This window comes from Misgurnus anguillicaudatus, chromosome 8 (genome assembly GCF_027580225.2).
Source record: "Misgurnus anguillicaudatus chromosome 8, ASM2758022v2, whole genome shotgun sequence".
NCBI lineage: Eukaryota > Metazoa > Chordata > Actinopteri > Cypriniformes > Cobitidae > Misgurnus > Misgurnus anguillicaudatus.
This window is the reverse complement of record NC_073344.2, coordinates 17892071-17906552: the sequence shown is the minus strand read 5'-3', so window position 1 is coordinate 17906552 and position 14482 is coordinate 17892071. Positions and strand designations below refer to the sequence as shown.

At 38.8% G+C, this 14482-nt stretch overlaps 1 protein-coding gene across 2 annotated transcripts in view; it reads right to left on the bottom strand.

Annotated features, from left to right (window-relative positions):
• The window catches only part of cntn4 (contactin 4), a 238867-nt gene that overhangs the window by 161182 nt on the left and 63203 nt on the right, over positions 1-14482 (bottom strand). For both annotated transcript variants that reach the window (XM_073870408.1, XM_073870407.1), the window contains exon 3: positions 13347-13479. In XM_073870408.1, the coding sequence (XP_073726509.1) occupies positions 13347-13479 (133 nt within the window). The remainder of the gene's footprint in view (positions 1-13346; positions 13480-14482) is intronic.

The window sequence follows — 14482 nt, the reverse complement described above, 5'->3', positions numbered from 1 at the left end:
AAAAGGCCCTAATATGTACCATTTAGATACAGATATGAAGCCTACTTTTGAGGTATTACTATGCACACCTTTAGGTGCAAAGGTGTAGTTTTTCAAAGGGTATATTTTATTCATAATGCAGGTCTGATTACAAACATTATAGTTCAGCTTAAAGGCAGGGTGCATGATCTCCGAAAGCTAATTGTGACATTTGAAATCACATAAACAAACAGGCCCCTACCCCAATATAATCTGGGCCTTCTTTTGATAGACCCAAAATAAATAAAACCAAAATGTTGGTTAGTAGACACGCAATGTACTGCTGATTGGCTACAAGTGTGTTTTGGTACTCGGCCCGACTTCCCTTTCCAAATTGTTTTTCAAAAACCCTGCCTTTAAATTAAAATAAAGTTATCTAGAAACATATGGCACGAAACAACAATGTAAGCATTCGACTTTGCACAACTATTGACGTGCCAATTGGGTGCTGGCAGGCATGCGGGTACAAATCTGGGCTGGTGAAACAAACGTTCGAAGTGTGATTCGACTGCAAGACAACTGGTGAAGAACACCGAGTCGTTAGATCCACTTGTATCATTGGACCCCTGAGTGAAGCATTTAGCACACTACACTAACTCTAAAGGGACTGTCCCTGCAATTAGTACACTGTAAAATTACTTAGCATAAAACATGCCTGCTAAATGAAACCCAACCAGCTGTAGTCCTGATAGGCCAGATTTTTTTCCCTTACAAAGATTAATGCCCACAATGGCACGGTTTGTGACCATTCATCATGTTGGACACCGAGTCATACAGCATCAGATCCGAGCTTCATCATTGCAAAAGACCAATTAAAACAAATAGCTGTAGCGCACACCGTAGCATAGCGCTCAGTGTCATCAAAATGGGAGTTTATAGCGATTACTAAAAAAATCTGAACCCATATTCAGTCAAAAGGACTTATTAAAACACACAAGCTGCCCAATCAATACAATCAAATCTTTCTAGAAAGGTGTATTCATGTATAACACATCTAAAATCTCTCTTTCTTTTCACTATTGACATTAGTAGCGTTTAATGAAGAGGATATATCATTACTCAAGTGTATGCGTGTGTGTACTGTATGTTTGGCTTGGAAAGGCTGATTATTGAACATGTCCACACTAATATACTTCAACTTGTTAAAAACCAACTTGTGAGGACATTTGAAGTGGCCCTCACCATTTAAAGGCTCATAAATCAGGTTTCCTTGAAATTTAATAATAATCGACAGGATTTTGTGTGGGTGAGGTTTAGAAGAAGGTTAAGGATACTACAGTCAATATCATTATCTTAATATAAAAACCATGCATCTACAAGAGGTCTTTAATAATGCAGCTTATAAGGCCTGTGCGAGTGTATATGCATGCTTATTGGACATTTGAAACTAAAATGAATTTGAATTAAAAGGATTAGTCCATTTTCTTGATAAAAAATCCAGATCATTTACTCACCACCATGTAATTCAAGATGTTGATTTTTTTGTTCAGTCGAGAGGAAATTATGTTTTTTTGAGGAAACATGCCAGGATTTTTCTCGTTTTGATGGACTTTAATGGACCCCAACACGTAACAGTTTAAAATAGCAGTTTCAAAGGACACTAAATGATCCCAAACGAGGCATTAGGGTATTATCTAGCGAAGCGATTGTCATTTTTGACAAGAAAAATAAAAAATATGCACTTTTAAACTACAACTTCTCGTCTATCTCCGGTCCTGTGACGATTTTAAAACATTAGTATCATTCGAGATACAACAACATCGGAACGGTCCTCTTTCTCCACACTTGTAAACACTGGGGCGTAGTTTTGCATATGTCATCCGTGACCTTTCGGCGTGACGACGTATTACGTGAGGTCGCGCTGGCAAGTCACAGGACCGGAGATAGACGAGAAGTTGTAGTTTAAAAGTGCATTGTTTTTCCATGTCAAAATGATAATCGTTTCGCTAGATACGACCCTTATGCCTCATTTGGGATAATTTTGAGTTCTTTGAAACTCAGTTGAAACTGCAATTTTAATTATTTTAATTATTTTTATAAAAATGTTAATGTTACATGTTGGGGTCCATTAAAGTCCATTAAAATGAGAAAAATCCTGGAATGTTTTCCTTAAAAAAAAAAAATCTTCTCGACTGAACAAAGAAAGACATCAACATTTTGGATGACATGGTGGTGAGTAAATTATCTAGATTTTTTTTTTTTTTAAAGAAAATAGACTAATCCTTTAATAATTTTAAACAAGACTAAAATGCTGCATTTTGCTGTAAGGATTTAAAGCTGTGCCAGAAATAGGTTACTTTTATTGATCTTCTAGCATGGTTTATCATCAATAACTAGTATATCATCTCTCATGCAACCTCTCAATGGAGAAACTAACTTCCTATAAAAACTTGCTTGGTTCATATTTACTCCCTTCTAAAAAAAAAAAAAAATCCAGCCTTTGTGGTTGGCTGCTTCCCAGCCTGGTGAAGCTAGTTAATCTGGTCTGTTTTAAAATGGTTCAGGTTAAGTGTAAACTGGGAGAAACGCTGCAAGACCTGTAAGGTTGGGAGATTTAGTCCAGCAAACCATGTTGCAAATCCAAACAAATCACAGCCATCATCAGAACATTGTGTGATTCAATTTTGGGTGAACTGTTTCTTTAAGAGCAACCGAGCAAGCAAATGTGAAATGTCTAGTTCAGCATGTGATACATTGATACTGGGCTTCCCTAAATGGTGTTTGTAGCTTCACATCTTGTTTTCTTAGTCGGTTTTCACATTTGTATACAAATATGTTTATTTTCCTAAACAAAACAGCCTCCCTAATGCCCCTGTAAGAAGGTCATTTGCAAGCACAACGTCTCTTCACACCAGGACGTCTGTGTTAACCTCAGAAATAACATACAGTAGATGCAGCTCTGTGTTGTTTCTTTTAAGTTTTCGGTGGGGTCTCCTGAGTCTAATTTGAATCTTGTATCTCCTTATTTCAAAGATGGTACATTCTTGTTTGTATTTCAGCAGACCTAATCTTTTCCAATGACAAAGGCACAATACTCTAGCCCACAGTGAATAGCCTTTAAAAATGCTAGTAGAGGTCTTGTCTTGTCTTGTCTCCTCTATTCTGTGCAAATAATAATTCTTAACAATCATAACAAAGTTGTATTGCATAAAATATAAAGGGGTATTTTAAGAAAATAAGAAGATTGTGCTAACGTTAGATTAGAGCAATCTTGACCACATGTGAACATGAAGTTGACTATAGAAGAAGTCGTCACACAAAGTAACTATTTCATTTTTGAGATAGAGCCTACACAAGAGGCTCTATCTCAAATAATTTTCATAATAATTAAAAAAACAGAAGTCAATTATTCCGCTTTTACCATGACTACCACAGACATTTTCTGATGGTTATTTATTTATTATGACTCAACTTGTATACTTAAATGTTATTATTTATTTATATGAATTCACATTGGGCTTGATGGGTACATCTGGTGGAAATTTTGTCAATACCCCACTTAGAAATCCCCTTACTGATTAAAATGTTGATGTGTCTAATACTTATTTTCCCCGCTATATATATATATAGTGAGTAAAATAAGTATTTGAACAGCCTGCTATTTTGCAAGTTCTCCCACTTAGAAATCATGAAGGGGTCTGAAATTGTCATCATAGGTGCATGTCCACTGTGAGAGACTAAAAAAGATCTAAAAAAAAAATCCAGAAATCACAATATATGATTTTTAACTATTTATTTGTATGATACAGCTGCAAATAAGTATTTGAGCACCTGTCTATCAACTACAATTCTGACCCTCAAAGACCTGTTAGTCTGCCTTTAAAATGTCCACCTCCACTCCATTTATTATCCTAAATTAGATGCACCTGTTTGAGGTTGTTAGCTGCATAAAGACACCTGTCCACCCCATACAATCAGTAAGAATCCAACTACTAACATGGCCAAGACCAAAGAGCTGTCCAAAGACACTAGAGACAAAATTTTACACCTCCACAAGGCTGGAAAGGGCTACGGGGAAATTGCCAAGCAGCTTGGTGAAAAAAGGTCCACTGTTGGAACAATCATTAGAAAATGGAAGAAGCTAAACATGACTGTCAATCTCCCTCGGACTGGAGCTCCATGCAAGATCTCACCTCGTGGGGTCTCAATGATCCTAAGAAAGGTGAGAAATCAGCCCAGAACTACATGGGAGGAGCTGATCAATGACCTCAAAAGAGCTGGGACCACCGTTTCCAAGGTTACTGTTGGTAATACACTAAGACGCCTTGCTTTGAAATCATGCATGGCATGGAAGGTTCCCCTGCTTAAACCAGCACATGTCCAGTCCCTTCTTAAGTTTGCCAAAGACCATTTGGATTATCCAGAGGAGTCAAAACAAACTAAAAGTTTCTGAACAATACATTTTTTATTTCCTTGTTGAAATCCTTTTTTCACCACATTTAGCAGCTGGTGATATTTGAAGTGTTAGAACATGCTTTGAATTAAGAATAATGACAACATGATATCTGTAGTGTGATAAAACTTGCAAGAAATGTTGCAACATTCTATGGGTGCAATGTCATCTTATTATATAAAACAGCAATGCATTGACACAAAAGAATGGTATGACTGCATGTCAACAGTTATTACTAACCCCCGCCCCTGTGAGAAATGGAAATTTCACCACCTACAGTCCCCATCTTGGGTGACAAAACATCCAGTCCGTGTTACAGACGGCCCGCGTTGTTTTCTTTATCTCCAAGTTCTTTGTGACACATTTGCATGTTCACACCATGCCAATACTTCATTCTTGTTTCATCACGGGGGCCAGAAATATCGCTGCATTCCCTCAGAAATGTAACAGCTTCCATTCTAAAGATCAATTATCAGCACACAAAGGAGAACTTTGCTATTTGACAGCATGTCAAAAAAAAAAACGTTTTTAAAAATCCCTTACCCATATCCCATCTGCTGCTGTAACTACGACTACGGGCAACTCTTTGATTGACAATTCTTTCTTAAATTTGCGCTGAGGTGATGCAAGGTGCGCTGCTCTCCTTCATGCCAATGTTCTTTAAGTGAGGTAAAGAAGAGCAGTGAATCAGAAGCTGTCTGAAGTTTCAAAGAGTGAAGAAGGGACGTCTTAAGTATAAGGAGAGGTTGGCATGTTCAGATGAAGTGAGCCTGGCAGTATAATTTACAATACGTTGTTAAACTTCAATTATTCCACCTCTTCAGTCTTCTCCCAACTGACACAGTGGGTGTTATAAGACTCAGATCAAGTAAGATTAACAGAGGCTTGTGTCTTTGCACTTCTGTGGTTTAAGTTATAGTTTTAAATATGTATGAATGGTTGGCCGAGGTTTTTTAATAACTGACAGTAATAACTGGGTGTTCTCTTAACCAACTTCTTGATGTGCCACCTGCGTACTTATAAATAGTATTGAAGAGGTATGCTTCACAAAAATTTGTATATATTTTTCAGATAGGCTAATTGTCATAGTCAGGTCTTGTGTTTCCCCAGTCCAAGTCTCTTATTTTGAAGTTCTGTATTGTTGTCCATGTGTGTAGTTCACTGGTTCCTGTTAATTGTCTTCCTAGGTGTGTCTCATGTTGTTAACCCATGTGTATATATAGCCCTAGTGTTTACATTGTCTTTTGCAAGTCGTTGCACGTGGATGTTTCTGGTTTGGATTTGTGGTTGTTTCTGTTTATAGTTTCTGTTTTGCATTGCCTATCCCATTATTTGGATTACTTTGTTTTATGTTAATAAAGAGTGTATGAATCCACTGCTTCTGCCTGTCTAAATCCACACGTTAATTCGTATGAATTCGTACGAAATGAGTTATACAAAAATGTACGATTATCATAAAAACAATAACGAAACCCGCCTCTAACTCCAAAGTCACAGGGGCAAAAGCAAATCATACAAAAATTACGAATGTGGTCGTACGAATGAATATGAATTTGCCGCCTCCTAAAATCCTTACAAATTACCATGAAAAACCATTGACATTAAACATGATTTTTGCATGAACATGAATTTTAGCATTTAAGCATATAGTTTTGCATCAAAAGGCTTTTAATATAAATAACTTCAGCCAAGTGTGTACAAACCGAGGGTCAACCTTTCGATATCTCTGATGAAGCCAATACAGAAGTGATTTAAACTGCAATTCATCGACTGGCCGCTAAAGGCTGGCTCCAAAAGGGAGTCAATTCCCATAGACCTCCATGTTAAAGAGGACTTTTTAAGATGACAAATAAATCTGTGGTGTCCCCAGAGTGTGTATTTGAAGTTTTAGCTCAAAATACCATATAGATAATTTATTATAACATGTTAAAATTGCCACTTTGTAGGTGTGAGCAAAAATGTGTAGTTTTTGGGTGTGTCCTTTTAAATGCAAAGGAGCTGATCTAAATGGCAGTGCCGTGGTTGGATAGTGCAGATTAAGGTATTATCCCCTTCTGATATCACAAGGGGAGACAAATTTCAATGACCTATTTTTTTCACATGCTTGCAGAGAATGGTTTACAAAAAGTTACTGGTTTGTTGTTTTTTCATGTTTTCTAGGTTGATAGAAGCACTGGGGACCCAATCATAGCAATTAAACATGAAAAAAGTAAACTTTTCATGATATGTCCCCTTTAAAATGCCAAACTTTACAGCCTGGAACAAAAATTGTTTTTGGTCTATATAGCTAATTTTGCCCTTCATGACAACTGTGAGGGGATGAATTTTTTTGTAACTCATCTGTTTAAATTATAGTAAGCCTTAAAATTCTGCATAATTAAGGGTGTGGCCACTTGAGTGACGGGTGAACTGCCGCTGCTGTCACTAGAATCGAGCTAGGCGGGCGTGGTTTCAGCAACCAGCCACCTCAGCTTCACCCTTGTCCTGCCTCTTTACCCATTTTCAGTTATCCGCGAGTGATGCGTTGTGACGTGCGGCAAGATGGCGACAGAAGGCACCCCCTACTTTAAGCTTCAAAAAGCTTTTTACAAACCTCTGGGTGAATTCACAGACACTACATCCATATTTTTACAGTCCATGGTACAAACTAGTAGTGTAATACAATTTAATGGGTAACACTTTACAATAAGGTTGTATTTGTGAACATTAGTAACTGCATTAACTTACATGAACTAACAATGAGCAATATCGTTTTTCAGCATTAAAGGTATAGCGGAAGATTTTCGTTTTCCAGGTGGATCATCTATATTATTGGTCATCCCAGATGTCAATCATTCTGATGATATGTTGACATATAACCGTCGTACTGTACGTGCTCGTCCCTAGGTTCGTTTTCTGCACATGCGCACTTTAATGTGTATATGTGTGTTGTGCTACGGTTTCAGCCATTCATTGAAGCTCGGTTCTCAATGTGTTTTTTTTTCAAAATGTCTGAGGGTCGCAAGAGAAAAAGTGTCTACGAATTGTATGACAAGAAGAGAAAGGACTATCAAGAAAGAAACAAGACCAGAGTGTTTATGGGAGACTATTTCACACGGTGGCCGCTGGCGTGAGGTAATAGGGACAGGAAACGCAAAGTTTCTACTGGAAAGGTACATTTTGTCATGCTATTTGGAGAAATCCACTTAAAATCACTGCTAGTAAAAGTTGATGTAAGCTATGATTAGCGATGCTAGCCCTGGCACAAGTCACGAACCGCACAGACACGGTAAACATGCCGACAGCAACTTGTGAACAGAGCGAAGAGAAGAACTAGGCTCCTGCATGCTCTCTCTGTCTCGTGCACGCGTTTAACAGGCGTTCCCTCTCGGGAGGAAGTAGAGGGTTGCACGTGTGCATTTTTTAAAAAATGTGGAGGGGCGGTTCTTTTAAATAATTCGGGAAAATCTTCCACTGTACCTTTAATTTATCTTGTTAATGTTAGATAATACCAATAAAATTGCTCATGTTAGTTCATTGTTCATTAACTAACACTGAAAATGACATGAACTAAGATGAATAAATGCTGTAGAAGTAATGTTCAATGTTAGCTAATTACTAATTAATTAACTACTGTTAGCTTAAATTTTTAAATGTAACAAGATCATAAAAATCCAGTCCCAATGGTCTAAAAAGTGCTCATATGACCAATTTAAAAAGATACAATAAACTAAATTTATATTATATTGTATAAAGTTATATAAATTTTTATATACCAGATTGATTTAATTAAAAAAAAACATAAGTACACTGTTAAAGATACAATTTGTATTTATGCGCCGAAAGATGGCGCCAGATCAAACAAAAACAATGATGTTGTTTACTGACGCTCTGAAGCAGCGTGGAATTATGGGATTTGTAGTCTTTAACTTTAGCCATCAATCAGACGAGAATGAGAAATCACGTTGATGGATAAGGTAATCAAGTCTTATAAATGTTGCGTTTGATGACATCGTTTATTTCATTATGTAAGTTTATATGTGATGTTCAAAACGAAATTGTTAGTCATATTGATATTACAGTATTAGTCCAAATTCGATGGTAAACACAGCTCAGAATTAAGTTTTCAACTTACAATCTACAATGATTTTTCACATAATGTATTGACAGTACAAATCTTATTGTGAAGTGTCTTAAAATGACCATTATATTGCTGTACAATACCTTTTGATGTGCATATCGTCCGCGGGAAGACGCGCTGATTACAGTCTACACACTAATGTTGTGATCAATATAATAGCATACGCTTTTTGAAGGGTTACGAATCAAAACAACTCACCCATCGTGTAAAACACAAGCAGGATCAGAATCTCGGTCTAGTTAAATGTTGTCGTGAAGCTCTCTCTATCCAGATAATGCAACACCAAATTGATCCTCCCTCGTTTTGTTCCAAACTCTTCTTGGGTCGTTTGGTTGGCCCGTACGCTTACAGGAGCTGACACAACCAGCGGCAGACGGTACAGAGATATCCATAAGTCCATAAGCAAGCGCATAGCTCCGCATTTGTCCACAACACTGGCTGCGTCCGAAAACTCAAGGCAGTGAGGACTGTGAGGACTTGTGGCCTCGCTGCCTCATGAGGACATGACTTCGGACTCGGAGGCCTGAAGGCCGCTCAGAGAAAGGCTTTCCGACGCACTTCAAAGGCAGCGTGTTTGAAATATAAACAGAGAGCGCCTTTGTGATAACTAATCACATATTTGAAAACTGCAATCCTAATTTCTCGCTAGAAATGAAATTAAAATGCTTAAAAAGTGAAAATATACGTTTATTTTCACTAAATTTGTGCTCCAGCCGCTTCCTTGGCCGCCATTTTATTTTTTCGAGCTCGACCAGTGTGGTCATGTGGTTTACGTCAGTAAAGGCGGTGAGAAAGGGTCACATGGATAATAACGTCATTGACAGGAGACTGCACTGCCCCGTGTCAATGTTTTGAATGGAAATTTTCTCACGATTTACAAGTAGTTGAAAACATTACAGATATTGATAGTAATCAGCTGGACAAAATATATAACACTGGCCTAGTGGTTTTTGGAGATTTTACTGCAAATATCTTACACATTGCACCTTTAAATATTTCTGTAGAAATTGCCAAAAACTTACTGTAGATTTAAATTTATGTTATTTACTGGCAACAGTTAGTTCAAAGATAAATAAACATTAACAAGACTTTATCTTTACAGGAAAAAACTAAAAAAAGTACAGCAAAAAAGAAAAAGATTGAAGATTTCTGTTTCCCAGAATGCTTTGCATGAGTAATCATTTTATTTTGTAAAAACAAATACTTGTTAATGTTTAATATTCATTTTCCTTTGAACAAACTGTTGCCAATAAATTAGATAAATATAAACCTGTAAGTTACTGCTAAATAACTACAGCACATTTGTACATGTATGATTACATAGGATCACAATATCAAACACCTCACAGCCGCGACGGCTTTAACCCGATGCTCCATTTGCTGAGCGCAGGCTTTTACGTGCTTATGTTCAGACGTCGTACGGCTCTACACAACACCATATGCCTCAGGAGACAGTTTGAGGATCTGTAGCACACATTAAATCTTCCTGCGTAACACATCCCTCACTAAAACCTTCTTCCAAGAAGGGGGCTGCGCGCCAGATGCCTCCGCTCCACAACTACAATCACAGCTTTGATTATCCTCGGGGCTTGTGCGCAAGCTTAAATAACGTTTAATGAAACAGGCACCGGGGAAGGACGGCCTACCCTCGCAGGCTGAATTTGCCACGGCGCTGGATGAGAGAGGTTCAGGAGATTGAACGTAATGCACTTTGAAAGTGATGGACACTAGACCTGCCAACAGAGGGACATCCATCAAAAGGCTCCAGGATTCAGCCATCCCGACAGGAAACAGGAAGCCCTTGATTAGCCTTTCCATTAAGCTTGATCAATTCAGAAAAAGGCACAGGGATCTGTCTTTCTACGGCCCGGGAGGAAAACGTTAATCTGAACTCATCGAACCAGACACTTCATTAAAATACAGTAGTAAGGAAGATATTTAAGCCTTGATCAATCACAATGTTTGTGAGGGGAATACGTCTGCATAACCATTATTACCTTCAAAGTCTTTTCATAAGACGCCTTTGTTAGATTTCATTACATTTATGCACTTGGCAGACGCTTTTATCCAAAGCGACTTACAGTGCACAATAAGCTATACAGTACACTTTAGCAAGTAGGCTATGTGTGTTCGCTGGGATCAGACCTATGACCTTTTGAGCTGCTAACACAATGCGCTACCAACAGAGCTAGAGGAAGCACTCAAGATGGTGAAAATCATAATGTAAACTTCATTTCTACAGGGTCACTATAAACAGTCGGTCTGCCCAGTAAATAAAGGATGATAGAGTCTATTTTAAACTAAACATCTTAAAAGAAGAGCGTATATGTAATTGTGGAATTCAATTTTAAGGTCCCTGATCATTTTAGTTTGACCTTTGCAGTTAACAAGACACACTTCAGCATGAAGTGCTTTATAATCCGTGACTTCACATAACACATGCTTTGCAAAGAGGCTGTTATTGAAAGCCAAAGTAAACCTGACAGTGGCCTATATGCTGTCAAAAAAAAGAGAGTGATCCCAGAACATTCCCATAACATTCCCAGAAAGCCCTCTGTGTGAACAAGATGTAGAAACAACGCCATAAGGGGCGTAGTGCCGTAGTGCCGTAGTGAGGATGGTGTCCACTGTGAGACATAATCTAGATTTTTTTTTTAAATGTATGTTTTTTTAACTATTTATTTGTATGATACAGCTGCAAATAAGTATTTGAACACCTGAGAAAGGTTTGCACACACTGCAGGAGGGATTTTGGCCCACTCCTCCACACAGATCTTCTCTAGATCAGTCAGGTTTCTGGCCTGTCACTGAGAAACACGGAGTGTGAGCTCTCTCCAAAGATTCTCTATTGGGTTTAGGTCTGGAGACTGGCTAGGCCACGCCAGAACCTTGACATGCTTCTCACAGAGCCACTCCTTGGTTATCCCGGCTGTGGCTTCGGGTCATTGTCATGTGGGAAGACCCAGCCTCGACCCATCTTCAATGCTCTAACTGAGGGAAGGAGGTTGTTCCCCAAAATATCGCAATACATGGCCACGGTCATCCTCTCCTTAATACAGTGCAGTCGCCCTGTCCCATGTACAGAAAAACGCCCCCAAAGCATGATGCTACCACCCCCATGCTTTACAGTAGGGATGGTGTTCTTGGGATGGTGCTTATCATTCTTCCTCCAAACACGTTTAGTGGAATTATGACCAAAAAGTTCTATTTTGGTCTCATCTGACTTCATGACTTTCTCCCATGACTCCTCTGGATCATCCAAATGGTCATTGGCAAACTTAAGACGGGCCTGGACATGTGCTGGTTTAAGCAGGGGAACCTTCCATGCCATGCATGATTTCGAACCATGATATCTTAATGTATTACCAACAGTAACATTGGAAACGGTGGTCGCAGCTCTTTTCAGGTCATTGATCAGCTCCCATGTAGTTCTGGGCTGATTTCTCACCTTTCTTAGGATCATTGAGACCCCACGAGGTGAGATCTTGCATGGAGTCCCAGTCCGAGTGAGATTGACAGTCGTGTTTAGCTTCTTCCATTTTCTAATGATTGCTCCAACAGTGGACCTTTTCTCACCAAGCTGCTTGGCAATTTCCCCGTAGCCCTTTCCAGCCTTGTGGAGGTGTACAATTTTGTCTCTAGTGTCTTGGCCATGTTAGTAGTTGGATTCTTACTGATTGTATGGGGTGGACAGGTGTCTTTATGCAGCTAATGACCTCAAACAGGTGCATCTAATTTAGGATAATAAATGGAGTGGAGGTAGACATTATAAAAGCAGACTAACAGGTCTTTGAGGGTCAGAATTCTACCTGATAGACAGGTGTTCAAATGCTTATTTGCCGCTGTATCATACAAATAAATTGTTAAAAAAATCATACATTGTGATTTCTGGATTTTTTTTTAGATTATGTCTCTCATAGTGGACATGCACCTACAATGACAATTTCAGACCTCTCCATGATTTCTAAGTGGGAGAACTTGCAAAATAGCAGGGTGTTCAAATACTTATTTTCCTCACTGTATATCATTCAGCTCTTTAAAACGGGGGTTTTAAATGCACATTAACATTCACGACAAGAAACGTCTGCAAAATGGACTAAAGCAGTTATCAGAAAGCTCATCACTATCCGCACTGAAGCTGAGATCATTCAGCAGTATAAAAAATAATAGCGTGTCACGCACTTATAATAAACAAAAATGCACGCGCATCATCACAACAAGATATATCGTTCAGCCCCTTAAAACAGGGGTTTTATATATCCACTCTGAAGCTGAGATCATTCACCAGCATACTAGAACGGCTTTATAATCAACAATAAACAAAAATGCACGCGAGTGGTTTCTAGAGAGAGAAATAACCGATAATAAGCAAACTTTAGACGCTGGTGAGATAAAACTTCCAAGTGCAGGACTTTTAACACCTCACGTGTTTTCAAAGTATCCGGAAAATCATTGGCATTGTGAATGAACCGAAAATCAAACGATCCCGGACAAATCCCAGATGCATTTTCCGTGTACTTTCCGTAACGGCTGTGTAAAAAGGCTATTGTTGAGTCAAATATAAACATTTTCTGGCTAATTTAACCCGATGGCTGGGTTTGTCCCTTTATGACCCAATGCTAGGTTGAAAAAATTCCAGCATTTTTACAGTTCAGTTTCCCATAGCAAATCCTAAAGTAAACAACAGTGTTTTTCATGTGGGTGTGCAGAACGTTCTTTTGCAATTGCAAAGTGGCTGAGGCCCAATTTTCTAAAGCAACGATGCAGACGACCATAAGATTTGTTTTTGTCACGCCGAGTCGCCATTTAACTCACCTGTAAAAGGGAGCCGGGTGACCTTGAGCTTCGCAGCTGAACACCACCTCCTTGTTCTTCTCCATGGAGTCTACTGGAAACACAATGCTGCCCGGTTGCTTCGTAAACACAGGGCTCTGCAGAGTATTGCCTGCTGTGAAACACAGAAAGAGAGAGACAGTGATCAGCACGCTCCACTTACATAGACACCCAACCTGCTTGCAAAACAAGCTATTAAACGGTGGCGTTGAGCGGCCCGGAGCTGGTAACCCATTAAAGAGTCAAACCGCAAGCAGACAAAACATATCAATTAATTCAAATAACGCCACTGTAACGAAATCTCTGTTGATTGATGGTTCGAGGACACACGTTTATCGTTTTTCATCAAACCTGTGGTCTGTTTTTAGCCATTGATGCATGTGAAAAGCGCAGTTGTAATGGAAACGTGCAATTAGACTTGTGGTAAGCACCGGTCAGCCATTTGAGATCTTGTAAGGTGAGACTGAGATTGCTCACGCAATTCACACTGTTGGAGGCACTATTACGAAATGGCATAGTAATGGCAAGTGGCAGAACTAACTGATTATGATAACAAAGATGAAGAAAAACGCTGGTAAGAGTCAATATGAACGTAATTGAACTGAACGTTCACAACCCAATTTGCTTTAGTAATGTGAAGCAAGAAACAGATCATTCGGCTACTTTGCTGCTTTAAATCAATATGTATAATGAAAACGGCTATAAAACCGAACATGACACAGTTAAATAAATGTAGGAGCGCTATTCATTTTTCCATACGTCTATTGAACAAAATCATTAAGCAAATGTCACAAAAGTCATTTGCATAATTAATATAAAAATACATCTAACGGCAAAACGGTCACTTATTCAAATCCTCGTAATTGTCCACTTAGAGCTAATTACAAATACATTTACCTTTGTGCTTTTGTTTTGTGCATTATCGCAAAGATAACTCATCCCGCTCGGATCTCCGCCCAGCTGATGTCCAACAAAAGAGAAGGTATAGCACAGGAACCTGAACTGAGCCTAAATAAACCCGACTGGCGCAGACATAACAACCTCTAAAGGTCACCTAGCTTACTAACAAGCGCCAAGAGCGAACATTTTCTCCCCGGTACGAGGAACATCACTGCGTA